Here is a 20,658-nt window from a genome sequence, read left to right as displayed (position 1 = left end):
TGCTCATCTGCATGAACGTGCCTTAGGCATGCTGATCATCCTCGCAGTGGCAGACCACGTGTAACAACACCTGCACAGGATCGGTACATCTGAACATCACACCTGCGGGACAGGTACAGGATGGCAACAACAACTGCCCGAGTTACACAAGGAATGCACAATCCCTCCATCAGTGCTCAGAATGTCCGCAATAGGCTGAGAGAGCCTGGACTGAGGGCTTGTAGGCCTATTGTAAGGCAGGTCCTCACTAGGCATCACAACAACGTCACCTATGGGCACAAACCCACCGTCGCTGGACCAGACAGGACTGTCAAAAAGTGCTCTTCACTGACGAGTCGTGGTTTTGTCTCACCAGGGGTGATGGTCGGATTCACGTTTATCGTTGAAGGAATGAGCGTTATACCGAGGCCTGTACTCTGGAGCGGGATCGATTTGGAGGTGGAGGGTCTGTCATGGTCTGGGCAGTGTGTCACAGCATCATCAGACTGAGCTTGTTGTCATTGCAGGAAATCTCAACGCTGTATGTTACAGGGAAGACATCCTCCTCCCTCATGTGGTACCCTTCCTGCAGGCTCATCCTGACATGACCCTCCAGCATGACAATGCCACCAGCCATACTGCTCGTACTGTGCATGATTTCCTGCAAGACAGGAATGTCAGTGTTCTGCCATGGCCAGCGAAGAGCCCGGATCTCAATCCCATTGAGCACGTCTGGGACTTATTGGATCGGAGGGTGAGGGCTAGGGCCATTCCCTCCAGAAATGTCCGGGAACTTGCAGGTGCCTTGATGGAAGAGTGGAGTAACATCTCACAGCAAGAACTGGCAAATCTGGTGCAGTCAATGAGGAGGAGATGCACTGCAGTACTTAATGCAGCTGGTGGCCACACCGGATACTGACTGTTACTTTTGATTTTGACCCCCCCTTTGTTCAGGGACACATTATTCAATTTCTGTTAGTCACATGTCTGTGGAATTTGTTCAGATTATGTCTCAGTTGTTAAATCTTGTTATGTTCATACAAATATTTACACGTTAAGTTTGCTGAAAATAAACGCAGTTGACAGTGAGAGGATGTTTCCTTTCTTGCTGAGTTTAGTATTATACTATGTATAATACTTTAGTATTATATTGTGTCTTTCTCTGAGACCAGGTTGCTTTGTGCCTGCTAACAACAAAGGAGAATTACAGGGAGAATTTACATTGGTGGTTTTAAAAATGCAAAAAAAGTGTTATACCTTTATTTAACTAGGCAAGTCAGTTATGAACAAATTCTTATTTACAACGCCGGCCAGACCTCTGGGCCAAGACTCTGGGCCAATTGTGTGCTGCCCTATGGTACTCCCAATCACTGCCGGATGTGATACAGCCTGGATGGTTAGGAGAATAATGACACTGATGAGTTATGTAAAAGACATGGAGACATGTTGGTTGAGTGGGGTTGGGGGAATGGATGGGTGGTTGGGGGTGGAGGCTCACTTCTTTTTGTTTCTATCCCTCTACATACTAAATGTATTTTTACTTTTTAAACAATTTAATATGATCATAATGATCAATACTTCGTATATATGTACTTTTTTAAATGTTACATTTTTATTTTGGAGTGGCAGTCCACAATTAAATACGATATGAACTGAATATGCAAGTTAAGTTATATGAGAGCCCCCACCCCCCCTCACTAACGAAAAAATGACAACATAAATACAAATGTTGACACACAAAAAAACATATTATACTTATTGGAGGTGCAAAGATGTAAATAAATGACCAAACGTCTGTCCAGAGAGTCCAGTCTGCATGAAGTAGTTTTCCTACTAGCAACCAAACCATTCACCCAACCATTACTGATCTGTGTCCCTGTCTCTGTCCACTGCCTCCCCAAAATGTAGATAAGGGGTAATCAATGTTATCTAATCTAACCTGTCTAGGTGAGTGAGATTGCCTAGCAGTAGCATCGATGTCTCAACTGTACTACCGGAGGACAGACAACTCCTCCTACAGGGACCGGATCCCTCTGAGGATTGTCAGGGCCGAGTCTGAACTGTCTGGCCTGGAAAGGAACTACCTGGGAGCAGTGGAGAAAGGAGACTACGCCTCAGTCAAACAGGCTCTAGAGGTAAGGATGCAGGGCGGAGAGGAAAAGGGGAGGGAGGAAGGGAGGGGATGGTGGAGACTATGCCTCAGTCAAACAGGCTCTAGAGGTAGGGATGCAGGGCGGAGAGGAAAAGGGGAGGGAGGAAGGGAGGGGATGGTGGAGACTATGCCTCAGTCAAACAGGCTCTAGAGGTAGGGATGCAGGGTGGAGAGGAAAAGGGGAGGGAGGAAGGGAGGGGATGGTGGAGACTATGCCTCAGTCAAACAGGCTCTAGAGGTAGGGATGCAGGGCGGAGAGGAAAAGGGGAGGGAGGAAGGGAGGGGATGGTGGAGACTTTGCCTCAGTCAAACAGGCTCTAGAGGTAGGGATGCAGGGCGGAGAGGAAAAGGGGAGGGGGGAAGGGAGGGGATGGTGGAGACTATGCCTCAGTCAAACAGGCTCTAGAGGTAGGGATGCAGGGCGGAGAGGAAAAGGGGAGGGAGGAAGGGAGGGGATGGTGGAGACTATGCCTTAGTCAAACAGGCTCTAGAGGTAGGGATGCAGGGCGGAGAGGAAAAGGAAGGGAGGAAGGGAGGGGATGGTGGAGACTATGCCTCAGTCAAACAGGCTCTAGAGGTAGGGATGCAGGGCGGAGAGGAAAAGGGGAGGGAGGAAGGGAGGGGATGGTGGAGAAAGGAGACTATGCCTCAGTCAAACGGTCTCTGGAAGTAGGGAGGAAGGAAGGAGAGGGAGGGATGAGGGAGGAAGGGGGGAGGGAGGGAGGGAGGGAGAAAGAGGTGGAGAGAGGGAGGAAGGGAGGGGGAGATTGAGGTAGGAGAAAGCATACTATACTTCCATCAAACAAGCTATAGTGGTAGGGATGGAGGGAGTAGAGGGATGGGAGATGGAGAAAGGTAAGAGGTGAGGGAGGGAAGAGAAGGGAGGGAGAGGGGAGGGAGGTAGGGAGGGAGGGAGTGAAGGGAAAGGAGGAAGGAATGGAGAGAGACAGGAAAGGGGAGGGAAGGAGGGACAGGAAGAGGGGAGGGAGGGAGGGATAAATAAGTCTCAGTTCAAGTACAATATCAATAAACATGATGCAATTTGCTATCTTGATACCGTAAAACTAAGTAATCATCCGTTGTCATTTCCCCCCCCCCGCTTGTAGGAGGCAGAGATATACTTCCGGATCAACATTAACTGTATAGACCCTTTGGGCCGCACAGCTCTGCTGATCGCTATAGAGAATGAGAACCTGGAGATTATAGAGCTGCTGCTCACCTATAACGTGTACGTCGGTGATGCTCTCCTACACGCCATCCGTAAAGAGGTGGTGGGGGCCGTGGAACTCCTGCTCAACCACAAGAAGCCCAGCGGGGAGAAACAGGTAGGATAGTTACAGCGTGCTTCCCAAATGGCACCCTGTTGTTGAGTGTTGGCTATAGTCACTTGGTGGAGGGGTGACTAGCCTACATTCACCTGCATACAGCACACTGTCCTTGTGTTATCACATACCAATAGGCTACCTGCTTTACTGGTCTTGAGAAAGGCCTTAGACCTGACATGTCGACATAGAACAGTCTCTACTATATGCCCTGTTGTTTTTCCTGTGCATTACACTAGCACATGCCCTACCAGGCACATACTCATTCCTATAAGGATACATTTTTTAACAACCTTTTTTTAAAACCTTTATTTAACCAGGCAAGTCACTTAAGAACAAATTCCTATTTACAATGACTGCCTACCAAAAGGCAAAAGGCCTCCTGCGGGGACAGGGGATTCAAAATGTAAATAAATGTAATAAAAATATAGGACAAAACACACATCACGACAAGAGAGACAACACAACACTACATAAAAAGAGACCTAAGACAACAACATGGCATGGCAGCAACACATGACAACACTGCATGGAAGCAACACAACATAACAACAACATGGTAGCAACACAACATGGCAGCAGCACAAAACATGGTACAAACATTTGTCTTGTCTTTACTATCATTAAATGAGACTTAGTTTTTATCAAATATTCTCTGTAATTAGTATTACGCGGTTAAACTGATTAATCATGTAACTGTAATTAACTAGGAAGTCGGGCACCAAGGAAAATATTCAGATTACAAAGTTATCATTTTCCTAATTTAACTTTTCAGATATTTTCATATCTGATCAATAGTCTTCTGAATTAATGAATTATTTATTTTACCTCACGTTAGTCTCATTCCAAACGTCGTAAATTGTTGGTTATCTGCACGAACCCAGTCTTCACTATGAGTCATCCATACATCAATTGTCTTAAATAATTTATTTATTAACTAACTAAACAATCACAGAAGTGCACACACAAACAAACAGAGTAAAAATGGTTACAAGAAATTATAGGGGAATGTGCCCTAGTGTGCTAAACTGGCATGGCGGCTTGTTAGACAAAAAAGGAAGTGGGGGTCGACTGAGAAGTCCCTACAGAGTTGATAATTATAACAATTGAAATGCTAATCCTTTGTACATGAACGCTCACTCATTCGGGAACAATTGCAATCAATATATATATTTACGCTCCATGTGTCGTCTTGATCGCTGTTGATAAGTTAGTTTCTGTTAGAGAGTTTCCGTCTTCTCTCTCTCTCTCTCTCTGTCGTGGGTAGTTCAGAGTGACATTCATTCATGTTGTTGTAGAATGGATGTCTCTGCGGTTGTCGTTCTTCGCATTCAATGATACCGAATTCCTATCTGCAGACTCATATCAAAGACTTGTTCTTATTCTGTCGGTATCGATAGTCTAAGAGTTTAACCACGTGGTATGGTTAAAAGATTCAGCAATCGTCTCAACCTTTGTCCTCTCGTAATGGAGAAAAACACGGTCTAGTGAGAATTTCTCAAAGTTGGGGTTTTATTCAGGAGTTGCAGAAAAGGGCCTGTCCCAGGATGCCCGACCCTAACTGGGCTCATGGGCGGTCCTCTGATTTAGTTAAACTCAAAAGGGAATTGGAGTTTTCTTCATTAAACAGTCCAGAATCACATTACACAATTTTACAAACAGTATCATCCTCACTCATTCATCTTATACAACAATTAGATGTAAACCTCATATCTGAGGCTATTATATAAACAGCGTTATGGTAATGTGGCCACACCGTCTCCCATGAGCTTCACCAAAATGTAACAAACAGACCAGTTCATAGCTGGATTCTTCACCGATCTTTTATACCTTCTCCGGAACATAAATGTTGTTCGGACCTCAAGTTCTGTGAGGTGGAAGAAATTCCTTTGTTCTCTATGAAACTTCACTCTGTCTCTATACTGTGTGGCCATGAGGCAGGGTCTTCCCTAGGAATTTACGACCTCTCTGACCACAGCAGCCTGGTTGTAGGAGCAGAGAGAGGGGGATGGTGCTCGCTGTACCCAAAGAGGGCAACGTCATGACAACAGTGTTATGGTAATGTGGCCGCACCATCTCCCATGAGCCCCACAAAATTGCACCAAACGAACCAGTTCGTAGCTGGATTCTTCACTGATCTTTTATACCTTCTCCGGAACATAAATGTTTTTCGGACCTCAAGATCTGTGAGGTAGAAGAAATTCCTTTGTTTTCTATGAAAATTCGCTCTGTCTCTATACTGTGGCCATGAGGAGATAATCTCCTCCAGGAATGTATGACCTCTCTCTGACCACAGCAGCCTAGGTGTAGGAGGCAGGGAGAGGGGGATGGGGCTTGCTGTACCCAAAGAGGGCAACGTCATGACACATTATTGGGCACAGACAACAGCACAAAGGGCAAGAAGGTAGAGACAACAATAATTCACGCAAAGCAGCCACAACTGTCATTAAGAGTGTCCATGATTGAGTCTTTGAATGAAGAAATTGAGATAAAACTGTCCAGTTTGAGTGTTTGTTGCAGCTCGTTCCAGTCGCTAGCTGCAGTGAACTGAAAAGAAGCGCTTTGGGGACCTTTAACAGAATGTGACTGGCAGAACGGGTGTTGTATGTGGAGGATGAAGGCTGCAATATATGTCTCAGATAGGGGGGAGTGAGGCCTAAGAGGGTTTTATAAATAAGCATCAACCAGTGGGTCTTGCAACAGGTATACAGAGATGACCAGTTTACAGAGGAGTATAGAGTGCAGTGATGTGTCCTATAAGGAGCGTTAGTGGCAAATCTGATGGCCGATTGGTAAAGAACAACTTCAACCCTATTTTATTTTTAAGGGGATAGATCAGCTAAGAAATTAGCAGATTTAAGTGTATCAAATGAGATTACTTGCAACTAATACCCCCACCCCCTTTTTCTATATAATGCCCCTACCCCCATTTCCCCTGGGTTTCCCCTCAGTGGAAAACATACAAATTCAAGTCTAACTTTCAACTGAGAGAAAATGTGCATGTGCAATTTACAAGTGTTTCTCCATGCTATTACACACTGGATATTTGAACCATATAATGTTTGTGAATTACATATTTTTCCTCCTCTCCTCTTGCTTCTGCACATAATTCCCTTTTCACTTCTCTCTCTGTATGTGTTGGTCTACTCTAATTAACAGGTTCTCTCAGAACTGCAATGAGATACGCTACTCTGGGCGATTTACACATTTTCCCCATTCACTTGCACTCTGGATATTGGAACCATAATTCTTACAGTATATTCTCCACAGCCTCTCTTCTACACATAATTGCCTCTTCTCTTCCATCTCTGCGTTGATCTTGGTTGTATCCCAAAATGGAACCCTGTTCCATATTTAGTGCACACTACCCTATGGGCCCATATCAAAATATAGTGCACTATATAGGGAATAGGGTGCCATTGAGACTTAGCCAGGTGAACAGAGGTATGCTAAAACAGACAGGGTCTCCCTGAGGTCTGAAGGAGAAAGCTTAACTCTGCTCGTCGCTTTATTTAAATCACAGCTGATCCACTAGACTAGATCGTCCTCCCCACATCTCCTAGCCCTCATGAGACTCCTCTATTTACAGTTTGTTTATTTATACACTCTCTTAGTAATATGTTAATCATCTGATTTAAATATCTGTTGACCTCTTTAGCAAACGAGTCAATAGGCATGTACTGTCTTTCATCTGTATAGGCTACTGATTTGTGTATACCGTGACACATCTGTAGCCTATTGACGACATTTTATTATGTGAAACTGTGAAAAAGTTATTTCCTGGGTTGGCAGGTAGCCTATTGGTTAAGATCCCTGGGACAGTAACTGTAAAGGTTGTCGGTTCAAATCCCTGAGCCGACTAGGTGAAAAATCTGTAGATTTGCACCTGAGCAAAGTACTTAAGCCCAGTTGCTATGGATAAGAGTGTCTAAAATGAAATCAAACTGAACTTTCCTACTGGTGTTAGGAAACAGGCTGTGAGTACTATGACAACTAAATGGGCCCACAGCCTACAAAGATATGGACACTCTCCCCATCAGAACTTAGAGAACACTGGCAATGCCATCTACAAGGGAGCTCAAGGTATTTCTATCTGGTGTGATAGAAAAATAGCATATTTACCTGATTTCTTTGATATTAATGGTTAACAATTCATATTTAACTAATAGTAAGACATTTCTGTTCTACTAATGCTGTGTTTTTATGGTTTCCACTCGAGTTCCCTGGAAGAGTTTAGAACAAGCCCTCATTGTCTCATAATCATCCTGGCATCCCGTGCAGATAACCAGGGTGGAACCATCCATGACTAAGCATTCTTAGTATCAGCCTTTTAACAAACAGCGTTATCTAGTGGTTGACTAGTCTCATTATTGCAATAATTAATTGGTATTAAATAAAGATGATTGCTTGAAGAAATGACAAAGTCTCTCTCACTTCATTAGAATATTCCACCATGCTCTGAAGGGGAGAGAATATTAGAATATTGGCTTTGCTTTCTGAAGGGGAGAGTACACATATGTGGGTGGGGAGCGAGGGAGCTCCAAGAAGCGGCAACACACTAGGACACGCTCAAAGCATTAGAAATAAATGCACAAACTGAAGGAAAATAGCGTCACTCAAATGACAGATAATTGGGCAATTGCGAACAAGTATTTAGCGGCTGTACACGTGTTTAAAACAGTAACAATATTGTCATGTCATAATTAGGCCTAACTAAAGAGCGCACAAGTGAGAGTGGTGCTGTGGCCATCACAGAAACGACCAGGCAAAACTCTTCCCAACAGATTATACAATATATTGAATTATAATATTAGGCTATTTGAACTCAACCATTTATCTTGAAAATATATAAAAATATATATTTCAGTGGCTATTACTCTCGTTTGCAGAGAGACAAAAATACAACATTAAAAGTAACTGGAAGACAAACACAGTCCTGAAATGCAAACAACTTAATCAAATTACAGCGTGTATTATCAAGGTTACATTTATGTTTTAGCTAGTTTTAAACAAAGGACAGAAATAGAACAGAATACAGTAGGTCTGACACACAAACACACTCTGAAACACTTTGGATTCAACTGAGGCCCTTTTAACTAGATGGACAAGAACGCATAGAGCCACCTATTAGCTATTGAGACAATGTCTACATACACCATACTGTATTACATCTGAATTAGGATTCTGTCCCTCCATCAGATGGAGAGAGAGAGAGAGGAGTGTAATACAAGAGTGTATTTACTCCCTCTCATCTTTCTATCAGAGGAGATTGTGGCATCTGTCTACTGTATCTCCACCTCTCTTTCTCGATCTCCACCTCTCTTTATCCATCTCTACTGTATCTCCATCTCTCTTTCTCCATCTCTACTGTATCTCCACCTCTCTTTCTCCATCTCTACTGTATCTTCACCTCTCTTTCTCCATCTCTACTGTATCTCCACCTCTCTTTCTCCATCTCTCTTTCTCCACCTATCTTTCTCCACCTCTCTTTATCCATCTCTACTGTATCTCCACCTCTCTTTTTCCACCTCTCTTCTCCATCTCTACTGTATCTCCACCTCTCTTTCTCCACCTCTCATTCTCCACCTCTACTGTATCTCCACCTCTCTTTTTCCACCTCTCTTCTCCATCTCTATTGTATCTCCACCTCTCTTTCTCCATCTCTACTGTATCTCCACCTCTATTTCTCCATCTCTACTGTATCTCCACCTCTCTTTCCCCATCTCTCTTTCTCCATCTCTCTTTCTCCACCTCTCTTTTTCCACCTATCTTTCTTCACCTCTCTTTCTCCATCTCTACTGTATCTCCACCTCTCTTTTTCCACCTCTCTTCTCCATCTCTACTGTATCTCCACCTCTCTTTTTCCACCTCTCTTCTCCATCTCTACTGTATCTCCACCTCTCTTTCTCCATCTCTACTGTATCTCCACCTCTCTTTCTCCATCTCTCTTTCTCCACCTCTCTTCTCCATCTCTACTGTATCTCCACCTCTCTTTCTCCATCTCTACTGTATCTCCACCTCTCTTTCTCCATCTCTACTGTATCTCCACCTCTCTTTCTCCATCTCTCTTTCTCCACCTCTCGTTCTCTATCTCTACTGTATCTCCACCTCTATTTCTCCATCTCTTTTTCTCCAACTCTCTTTCTCCACCTCTCTTTTTCCACCTATCTTTCTCCACCTCTCTTTCTCCATCTCTACTGGATCTCCACCTCTCTTTTTCCACCTCTCTTCTCCATCTCTACTGTATCTCCATCTCTCTTTTTCCACCTCTCTTCTCCATCTCTACTGTATCTCCACCTCTCTTTATCCATCACTACTGTATCTCCACCTCTTGCTCCATCTCTACTGTATCTCCACCTCTCTTTCTCCATCTCCACCTCTCTTTCTCAAAATCTACTGTATCTCCACCTCTCTTTCTCCATCTCTACTGTATCTCCATCTCTCTTTCTCCATCTCTCTTTCTCCACCTCTCTTTCTCCACCTATCTTTCTCACCTATCTTTATCCATCTCTACTGTATTCACCTCTCTTTTTCCACCTCTCTTCTCCATCTCTACTGTATCTCCACCTCTCTTTCTCCATCTCTCTTTCTCCATCTCTCTTTCTCCACCTCTCTTTTTCCATCTCTACTGTATCTCCACCTCTCTTTTTCCACCTCTCTTCTCCATATCTACTGTATCTCCACCTCTCTTTCTCCATCTCTACTGTATCTCCACCTCTCTTTCTCCATCTCTCTTTCTCCATCTCTCTTTCTCCACCTCTCTGTTTCCATCTCTACTGTATCTCCACCTCTCTTTTTCCACCTCTCTTCTCCATCTCTACTGTATCTCCACCTCTCTTTCTCCATCTCTACTGTATCTCCACCTCTCTTTCACCATCTCTACTGTATCGCCACCTCTCTTTCTCCATCTCCACCTCTCATTCTCCATCTCTACTGTATCTCCATCTCTCTTTCTCCATCTCTCTTTCTCCACCTCTCTTTCTCCACCTATCTTTCTCACCTATCTTTATCCATCTCTACTGTATCTCCACCTCTCTTTTTCCACCTCTCTTCTCCATCTCTACTGTATCTCCACCTCTTTCTCCATGTCTACTGTATCTCCACCTCTCTTTCTCCATCTCTACTGTATCTCCACCTCTCTTTCTCCATCTCTCTTTCTCCATCTCTCTTTCTCCACCTCTCTTTCTCCACCTATCTTTCTCCACCTCTCTTTATCCATCTCTACTGTATCTCCACCTCTCTTTTTCCACCTCTCTTCTCCATCTCTACTGTATCTCCACCTCTCTTTCTCCACCTCTCATTCTCCACCTCTACTGTATCTCCACCTCTCTTTTTCCACCTCTCTTTTCCATCTCTATTGTATCTCCACCTCTCTTTCTCCATCTCTACTGTATCTCCACCTCTATTTCTCCATCTCTACTGTATCTCCACCTCTCTTTCTCCATCTCTCTTTCTCCATCTCTCTTTCTCCACCTCTCTTTTTCCACCTATCTTTCTTCACCTCTCTTTCTCCATCTCTACTGTATCTCCACCTCTCTTTTTCCACCTCTCTTCTCCATCTCTACTGTATCTCCACCTCTCTTTTTCCACCTCTCTTCTCCATCTCTACTGTATCTCCACCTCTCTTTCTCCACCTCTCTTCTCCATCTCTACTGTATCTCCACCTCTCTTTATCCATCTCTACTGTATCTCCACCTCTCTTTCTCCATCTCTCTTTCTCCACCTCTCTTCTCCATCTCTACTGTATCTCCACCTCTCTTTCTCCATCTCTACTGTATCTCCACCTCTCTTTCTCCATCTCTACTGTATCTCCACCTCTCTTCTCCATCTCTCTTTCTCCACCTCTCGTTCTCTATCTCTACTGTATCTCCACCTCTATTTCTCCATCTCTTTTTCTCCAACTCTCTTTCTCCACCTCTCTTTTTCCACCTATCTTTCTCCACCTCTCTTTCTCCATCTCTACTGGATATCCACCTCTCTTTTTCCACCTCTCTTCTCCATCTCTACTGTATCTCCATCTCTCTTTCTCCACCTCTCTTCTCCATCTCTACTGTATCTCCACCTCTCTTTATCCATCTCTACTGTATCTCCACCTCTCTTGCTCCATCTCTACTGTATCTCCACCTCTCTTTCACCATCTCCACCTCTCTTTCTCCATCTCTACTGTATCTCCACCTCTCTTTCTCCATATCTACTGTATCTCCACCTCTCTTTCTCCATCTCTCTTTCTCCACCTCTCTTTCTCCACCTCTCTTTCACCATCTCCACCTCTCTTTCTCCATCTCTACTGTATCTCCACCTCTCTTTCTCCATATCTACTGTATCTCCATCTCTCTTTCTCCATCTCTCTTTCTCCACCTCTCTTTCTCCACCTATCTTTCTCACCTATCTTTATCCATCTCTACTGTATCTCCACCTCTCTTTTTCCACCTCTCTTCTCCATCTCTACTGTATCTCCACCTCTCTTTCTCCAACTCTCTTTCTCCATCTCTCTTTCTCCACCTCTCTTTTTCCATCTCTACTGTATCTCCACCTCTCTTTTTCCACCTCTCTTCTCCATATCTACTGTATCTCCACCTCTCTTTCTCCATCTCTACTGTATCTCCACCTCTCTTTCTCCATCTCTCTTTCTCCATCTCTCTTTCTCCACCTCTCTTTTTCCATCTCTACTGTATCTCCACCTCTCTTTTTCCACCTCTCTTCTCCATCTCTACTGTATCTCCACCTCTCTTTTTCCACCTCTCTTCTCCATCTCTACTGTATCTCCACCTCTCTTTCTCCATCTCTACTGTATCTCCACCTCTCTTTCACCATCTCTACTGTATCGCCACCTCTCTTTCTCCATCTCCACCTCTCATTCTCCATCTCTACTGTATCTCCATCTCTCTTTCTCCATCTCTCTTTCTCCACCTCTCTTTCTCCACCTATCTTTCTCACCTATCTTTATCCATCTCTACTGTATCTCCACCTCTCTTTTTCCACCTCTCTTCTCCATCTCTACTGTATCTCCACCTCTCTTTCTCCATCTCTCTTTCTCCATCTCTCTTTCTCCACCTCTCTTTTTCCATCTCTACTGTATCTCCACCTCTCTTTTTCCACCTCTCTTCTCCATATCTACTGTCTGTATCTCCACCTCTCTTTCTCCATCTCTACTGTATCTCCACCTCTCTTTCTCCATCTCTCTTTCTCCATCTCTCTTTCTCCACCTCTCTTTTTCCATCTCTACTGTATCTCCACCTCTCTTTTTCCACCTCTCTTCTCCATCTCTACTGTATCTCCACCTCTCTTTTTCCACCTCTCTTCTCCATCTCTACTGTATCTCCACCTCTCTTTCTCCATCTCTACTGTATCTCCACCTCTCTTTCACCATCTCTACTGTATCGCCACCTCTCTTTCTCCATCTCCACCTCTCATTCTCCATCTCTACTGTATCTCCATCTCTCTTTCTCCATCTCTCTTTCTCCACCTCTCTTTCTCCACCTATCTTTCTCACCTATCTTTATCCATCTCTACTGTATCTCCACCTCTCTTTTTCCACCTCTCTTCTCCATCTCTACTGTATCTCCACCTCTTTCTCCATCTCTACTGTATCTCCACCTCTCTTTCTCCATCTCTACTGTATCTCCACCTCTCTTTCTCCATCTCTCTTTCTCCATCTCTCTTTCTCCACCTCTCTTTCTCCATCTCTACTGTATCCCCACCTCTCTTTTTCCACCTCTCTTCTCCATCTCTACTGTATCTCCACCTCTCTTGCTCCATCTCTACTGTATCTCCACCTCTCTTTCTCCATCTCCACTTCTCTTTCTCCATCTCTACTGTATCTCCACCTCTCTTTCTCCATATCTACTGGATCTCCACCTCTCTTCTCCATCTCTACTGTATCTCCACCTCTCTTTCTCCACCTCTCTTCTCCATCTCTACTGTATCTCCACCTCTCTTTATCCATCTCTACTGTATCTCCACCTCTCTTTCTCCATCTCTCTTTCTCCACCTCTCTTCTCCATCTCTACTGTATCTCCACCTCTCTTTCTCCATCTCTACTGTATCTCCACCTCTCTTTCTCCATCTCTACTGTATCTCCACCTCTCTTTCTCCATCTCTCTTTCTCCACCTCTCGTTCTCTATCTCTACTGTATCTCCACCTCTATTTCTCCATCTCTTTTTCTCCAACTCTCTTTCTCCACCTCTCTTTTTCCACCTATCTTTCTCCACCTCTCTTTCTCCATCTCTACTGGATATCCACCTCTCTTTTTCCACCTCTCTTCTCCATCTCTACTGTATCTCCATCTGTCTTTTTCCACCTCTCTTCTCCATCTCTACTGTATCTCCACCTCTCTTTATCCATCTCTACTGTATCTCCACCTCTCTTGCTCCATCTCTACTGTATCTCCACCTCTCTTTCACCATCTCCACCTCTCTTTCTCCATCTCTACTGTATCTCCACCTCTCTTTCTCCATATCTACTGTATCTCCACCTCTCTTTCTCCATCTCTACTGTATCTCCATCTCTCTTTCTCCATCTCTCTTTCTCCACCTCTCTTTCTCCACCTATCTTTCTCACCTATCTTTATCCATCTCTACTGTATCTCCACCTCTCTTTTTCCACCTCTCTTCTCCATCTCTACTGTATCTCCACCTCTCTTTCTCCATCTCTCTTTCTCCATCTCTCTTTCTCCACCTCTCTTTTTCCATCTCTACTGTATCTCCACCTCTCTTTTTCCACCTCTCTTCTCCATATCTACTGTATCTCCACCTCTCTTTCTCCATCTCTACTGTATCTCCACCTCTCTTTCTCCATCTCTCTTTCTCCATCTCTCTTTCTCCACCTCTCTTTTTCCATCTCTACTGTATCTCCACCTCTCTTTTTCCACCTCTCTTCTCCATCTCTACTGTATCTCCACCTCTCTTTTTCCACCTCTCTTCTCCATCTCTACTGTATCTCCACCTCTCTTTCTCCATCTCTACTGTATCTCCACCTCTCTTTCACCATCTCTACTGTATCGCCACCTCTCTTTCTCCATCTCCACCTCTCATTCTCCATCTCTACTGTATCTCCATCTCTCTTTCTCCATCTCTCTTTCTCCACCTCTCTTTCTCCACCTATCTTTCTCACCTATCTTTATCCATCTCTACTGTATCTCCACCTCTCTTTTTCCACCTCTCTTCTCCATCTCTACTGTATCTCCACCTCTCTTTCTCCATCTCTCTTTCTCCATCTCTCTTTCTCCACCTCTCTTTTTCCATCTCTACTGTATCTCCACCTCTATTTCTCCATCTCTACTGTATCTCCACCTCTCTTTCTCCATCTCTCTTTCTCCATCTCTCTTTCTCCACCTCTCTTTTTCCACCTATCTTTCTTCACCTCTCTTTCTCCATCTCTACTGTATCTCCACCTCTCTTTTTCCACCTCTCTTCTCCATCTCTACTGTATCTCCACCTCTCTTTTTCCACCTCTCTTCTCCATCTCTACTGTATCTCCACCTCTCTTTCTCCACCTCTCTTCTCCATCTCTACTGTATCTCCACCTCTCTTTATCCATCTCTACTGTATCTCCACCTCTCTTTCTCCATCTCTCTTTCTCCACCTCTCTTCTCCATCTCTACTGTATCTCCACCTCTCTTTCTCCATCTCTACTGTATCTCCACCTCTCTTTCTCCATCTCTACTGTATCTCCACCTCTCTTCTCCATCTCTCTTTCTCCACCTCTCGTTCTCTATCTCTACTGTATCTCCACCTCTATTTCTCCATCTCTTTTTCTCCAACTCTCTTTCTCCACCTCTCTTTTTCCACCTATCTTTCTCCACCTCTCTTTCTCCATCTCTACTGGATATCCACCTCTCTTTTTCCACCTCTCTTCTCCATCTCTACTGTATCTCCATCTCTCTTTCTCCACCTCTCTTCTCCATCTCTACTGTATCTCCACCTCTCTTTATCCATCTCTACTGTATCTCCACCTCTCTTGCTCCATCTCTACTGTATCTCCACCTCTCTTTCACCATCTCCACCTCTCTTTCTCCATCTCTACTGTATCTCCACCTCTCTTTCTCCATATCTACTGTATCTCCACCTCTCTTTCTCCATCTCTCTTTCTCCACCTCTCTTTCTCCACCTCTCTTTCACCATCTCCACCTCTCTTTCTCCATCTCTACTGTATCTCCACCTCTCTTTCTCCATATCTACTGTATCTCCATCTCTCTTTCTCCATCTCTCTTTCTCCACCTCTCTTTCTCCACCTATCTTTCTCACCTATCTTTATCCATCTCTACTGTATCTCCACCTCTCTTTTTCCACCTCTCTTCTCCATCTCTACTGTATCTCCACCTCTCTTTCTCCAACTCTCTTTCTCCATCTCTCTTTCTCCACCTCTCTTTTTCCATCTCTACTGTATCTCCACCTCTCTTTTTCCACCTCTCTTCTCCATATCTACTGTATCTCCACCTCTCTTTCTCCATCTCTACTGTATCTCCACCTCTCTTTCTCCATCTCTCTTTCTCCATCTCTCTTTCTCCACCTCTCTTTTTCCATCTCTACTGTATCTCCACCTCTCTTTTTCCACCTCTCTTCTCCATCTCTACTGTATCTCCACCTCTCTTTTTCCACCTCTCTTCTCCATCTCTACTGTATCTCCACCTCTCTTTCTCCATCTCTACTGTATCTCCACCTCTCTTTCACCATCTCTACTGTATCGCCACCTCTCTTTCTCCATCTCCACCTCTCATTCTCCATCTCTACTGTATCTCCATCTCTCTTTCTCCATCTCTCTTTCTCCACCTCTCTTTCTCCACCTATCTTTCTCACCTATCTTTATCCATCTCTACTGTATCTCCACCTCTCTTTTTCCACCTCTCTTCTCCATCTCTACTGTATCTCCACCTCTCTTTCTCCATCTCTCTTTCTCCATCTCTCTTTCTCCACCTCTCTTTTTCCATCTCTACTGTATCTCCACCTCTCTTTTTCCACCTCTCTTCTCCATATCTACTGTCTGTATCTCCACCTCTCTTTCTCCATCTCTACTGTATCTCCACCTCTCTTTCTCCATCTCTCTTTCTCCATCTCTCTTTCTCCACCTCTCTTTTTCCATCTCTACTGTATCTCCACCTCTCTTTTTCCACCTCTCTTCTCCATCTCTACTGTATCTCCACCTCTCTTTTTCCACCTCTCTTCTCCATCTCTACTGTATCTCCACCTCTCTTTCTCCATCTCTACTGTATCTCCACCTCTCTTTCACCATCTCTACTGTATCGCCACCTCTCTTTCTCCATCTCCACCTCTCATTCTCCATCTCTACTGTATCTCCATCTCTCTTTCTCCATCTCTCTTTCTCCACCTCTCTTTCTCCACCTATCTTTCTCACCTATCTTTATCCATCTCTACTGTATCTCCACCTCTCTTTTTCCACCTCTCTTCTCCATCTCTACTGTATCTCCACCTCTTTCTCCATCTCTACTGTATCTCCACCTCTCTTTCTCCATCTCTACTGTATCTCCACCTCTCTTTCTCCATCTCTCTTTCTCCATCTCTCTTTCTCCACCTCTCTTTCTCCATCTCTACTGTATCCCCACCTCTCTTTTTCCACCTCTCTTCTCCATCTCTACTGTATCTCCACCTCTCTTGCTCCATCTCTACTGTATCTCCACCTCTCTTTCTCCATCTCCACTTCTCTTTCTCCATCTCTACTGTATCTCCACCTCTCTTTCTCCATATCTACTGGATCTCCACCTCTCTTCTCCATCTCTACTGTATCTCCACCTCTCTTTCTCCACCTCTCTTCTCCATCTCTACTGTATCTCCACCTCTCTTTATCCATCTCTACTGTATCTCCACCTCTCTTTCTCCATCTCTCTTTCTCCACCTCTCTTCTCCATCTCTACTGTATCTCCACCTCTCTTTCTCCATCTCTACTGTATCTCCACCTCTCTTTCTCCATCTCTACTGTATCTCCACCTCTCTTTCTCCATCTCTCTTTCTCCACCTCTCGTTCTCTATCTCTACTGTATCTCCACCTCTATTTCTCCATCTCTTTTTCTCCAACTCTCTTTCTCCACCTCTCTTTTTCCACCTATCTTTCTCCACCTCTCTTTCTCCATCTCTACTGGATATCCACCTCTCTTTTTCCACCTCTCTTCTCCATCTCTACTGTATCTCCATCTGTCTTTTTCCACCTCTCTTCTCCATCTCTACTGTATCTCCACCTCTCTTTATCCATCTCTACTGTATCTCCACCTCTCTTGCTCCATCTCTACTGTATCTCCACCTCTCTTTCACCATCTCCACCTCTCTTTCTCCATCTCTACTGTATCTCCACCTCTCTTTCTCCATATCTACTGTATCTCCACCTCTCTTTCTCCATCTCTACTGTATCTCCATCTCTCTTTCTCCATCTCTCTTTCTCCACCTCTCTTTCTCCACCTATCTTTCTCACCTATCTTTATCCATCTCTACTGTATCTCCACCTCTCTTTTTCCACCTCTCTTCTCCATCTCTACTGTATCTCCACCTCTCTTTCTCCATCTCTCTTTCTCCATCTCTCTTTCTCCACCTCTCTTTTTCCATCTCTACTGTATCTCCACCTCTCTTTTTCCACCTCTCTTCTCCATATCTACTGTATCTCCACCTCTCTTTCTCCATCTCTACTGTATCTCCACCTCTCTTTCTCCATCTCTCTTTCTCCATCTCTCTTTCTCCACCTCTCTTTTTCCATCTCTACTGTATCTCCACCTCTCTTTTTCCACCTCTCTTCTCCATCTCTACTGTATCTCCACCTCTCTTTTTCCACCTCTCTTCTCCATCTCTACTGTATCTCCACCTCTCTTTCTCCATCTCTACTGTATCTCCACCTCTCTTTCACCATCTCTACTGTATCGCCACCTCTCTTTCTCCATCTCCACCTCTCATTCTCCATCTCTACTGTATCTCCATCTCTCTTTCTCCATCTCTCTTTCTCCACCTCTCTTTCTCCACCTATCTTTCTCACCTATCTTTATCCATCTCTACTGTATCTCCACCTCTCTTTTTCCACCTCTCTTCTCCATCTCTACTGTATCTCCACCTCTCTTTCTCCATCTCTCTTTCTCCATCTCTCTTTCTCCACCTCTCTTTTTCCATCTCTACTGTATCTCCACCTCTCTTTTTCCACCTCTCTTCTCCATATCTACTGTCTGTATCTCCACCTCTCTTTCTCCATCTCTACTGTATCTCCACCTCTCTTTCTCCATCTATCTTTCTCCATCTCTCTTTCTCCACCTCTCTTTTTCCATCTCTACTGTATCTCCACCTCTCTTTTTCCACCTCTCTTCTCCATCTCTACTGTATCTCCACCTCTCTTTTTCCACCTCTCTTCTCCATCTCTACTGTATCTCCACCTCTCTTTCTCCATCTCTACTGTATCTCCACCTCTCTTTCACCATCTCTACTGTATCGCCACCTCTCTTTCTCCATCTCCACCTCTCATTCTCCATCTCTACTGTATCTCCATCTCTCTTTCTCCATCTCTCTTTCTCCACCTCTCTTTCTCCACCTATCTTTCTCACCTATCTTTATCCATCTCTACTGTTTCTCCACCTCTCTTTTTCCACCTCTCTTCTCCATCTCTACTGTATCTCCACCTCTTTCTCCATCTCTACTGTATCTCCACCTCTCTTTCTCCATCTCTACTGTATCTCTACCTCTCTTTCTCCATCTCTCTTTCTCCATCTCTCTTTCTCCACCTCTCTTTCTCCATCTCTACTGTATCCCCACCTCTCTTTTTCCACCTCTCTTCTCCATCTCTACTGTATCTCCACCTCTCTTGCTCCATCTCTACTGTATCTCCACCTCTCTTTCTCCATCTCCACTTCTCTTTCTCCATCTCTACTGTATCTCCACCTCTCTTTCTCCATATCTACTGGATCTCCACCTCTCTTTCTCCATCTCTACTGTATCTCCATCTCTCTTTCTCCATCTCTCTTTCTCCACCTCTCTTTCTCCACCTATCTTTCTCACCTATCTTTATCCATCTCTACTGTATCTCCACCTCTCTTTTTCCACCTCTCTTCTCCATCTCTACTGTATCTCCACCTCTTTCTCCATCTCTACTGTATCTCCACCTCTCTTTCTCCATCTCTACTGTATCTCCACCTCTCTTTCTCCATCTCTCTTTCTCCATCTCTCTTTCTCCACCTCTCTTTCTCCATCTCTACTGTATCTCCACCTCTCTTTTTCCACCTCTCTTCTCCATCTCTACTGTATCTCCACCTCTCTTTTTCCACCTCTCTTCTCCATCTCTACTGTATCTCCACCTCTCTTTCTCCATCTCTACTGTATCTCCACCTCTCTTTCACCATCTCTACTGTATCTCCACCTCTCTTTCTCCATCTCCACCTCTCTTTCTCCATCTCTACTGTATCTCCACCTCTCTTTCTCCATATCTACTGTATCTCCACCTCTCTTTCTCCATCTCTACTGTATCTCCATCTCTCTTTCTCCATCTCTCTTTCTCCACCTCTCTTTCTCCACCTATCTTTCTCACCTATCTTTATCCATCTCTACTGTATCTCCACCTCTGTTTTTCCACCTCTCTTCTCCATCTCTACTGTATCTCCACCTCTTTCTCTATCTCTACTGTATCTCCACCTCTTTCTCTATATCTACTGTATCTCCACCTCTCTTTCTCCATCTCTACTGTATCTCTACCTCTCTTTCTCCATCTCTCTTTCTCCATCTCTCTTTCTCCACCTCTCTTTCTCCATCTCTACTGTATCCCCACCTCTCTTTTTCCACCTCTCTTCTCCATCTCTACTGTATCTCCACCTCTCTTGCTCCATCTCTACTGTATCTCCACCTCTCTTTCTCCATCTCCACTTCTCTTTCTCCATCTCTACTGTATCTCCACCTCTCTTTCTCCATATCTACTGGATCTCCACCTCTCTTTCTCCATCTCTACTGTATCTCCATCTCTCTTTCTCCATCTCTCTTTCTCCACCTCTCTTTCTCCACCTATCTTTCTCACCTATCTTTATCCATCTCTACTGTATCTCCACCTCTCTTTTTCCACCTCTCTTCTCCATCTCTACTGTATCTCCACCTCTTTCTCCATCTCTACTGTATCTCCACCTCTCTTTCTCCATCTCTACTGTATCTCCACCTCTCTTTCTCCATCTCTCTTTCTCCATCTCTCTTTCTCCACCTCTCTTTCTCCATCTCTACTGTATCTCCACCTCTCTTTTT

General features: G+C 44.3%; 1 protein-coding gene across 1 annotated transcript in view; it reads left to right on the top strand.

The window, feature by feature from the left end:
* Positions 1 to 1,955: 1,955 nt before the first annotated feature.
* The window catches only part of LOC139382425 (short transient receptor potential channel 4-like), a 37,191-nt gene continuing 18,488 nt past the window's right edge, over positions 1,956 to 20,658 (top strand). Inside the window, exons 1-2 of the mRNA XM_071126468.1 lie at positions 1,956 to 2,114; positions 3,238 to 3,456. Of these exons, the coding sequence (XP_070982569.1) occupies positions 1,956 to 2,114; positions 3,238 to 3,456 (378 nt within the window). The remainder of the gene's footprint in view (positions 2,115 to 3,237; positions 3,457 to 20,658) is intronic.

Source organism: Oncorhynchus clarkii, chromosome 24, assembly GCF_045791955.1.
Source record: "Oncorhynchus clarkii lewisi isolate Uvic-CL-2024 chromosome 24, UVic_Ocla_1.0, whole genome shotgun sequence".
Lineage (NCBI taxonomy): Eukaryota > Metazoa > Chordata > Actinopteri > Salmoniformes > Salmonidae > Oncorhynchus > Oncorhynchus clarkii.
Note: the sequence above shows the minus strand (reverse complement) of the source record. Positions and strands in the feature narration are given on the sequence as shown.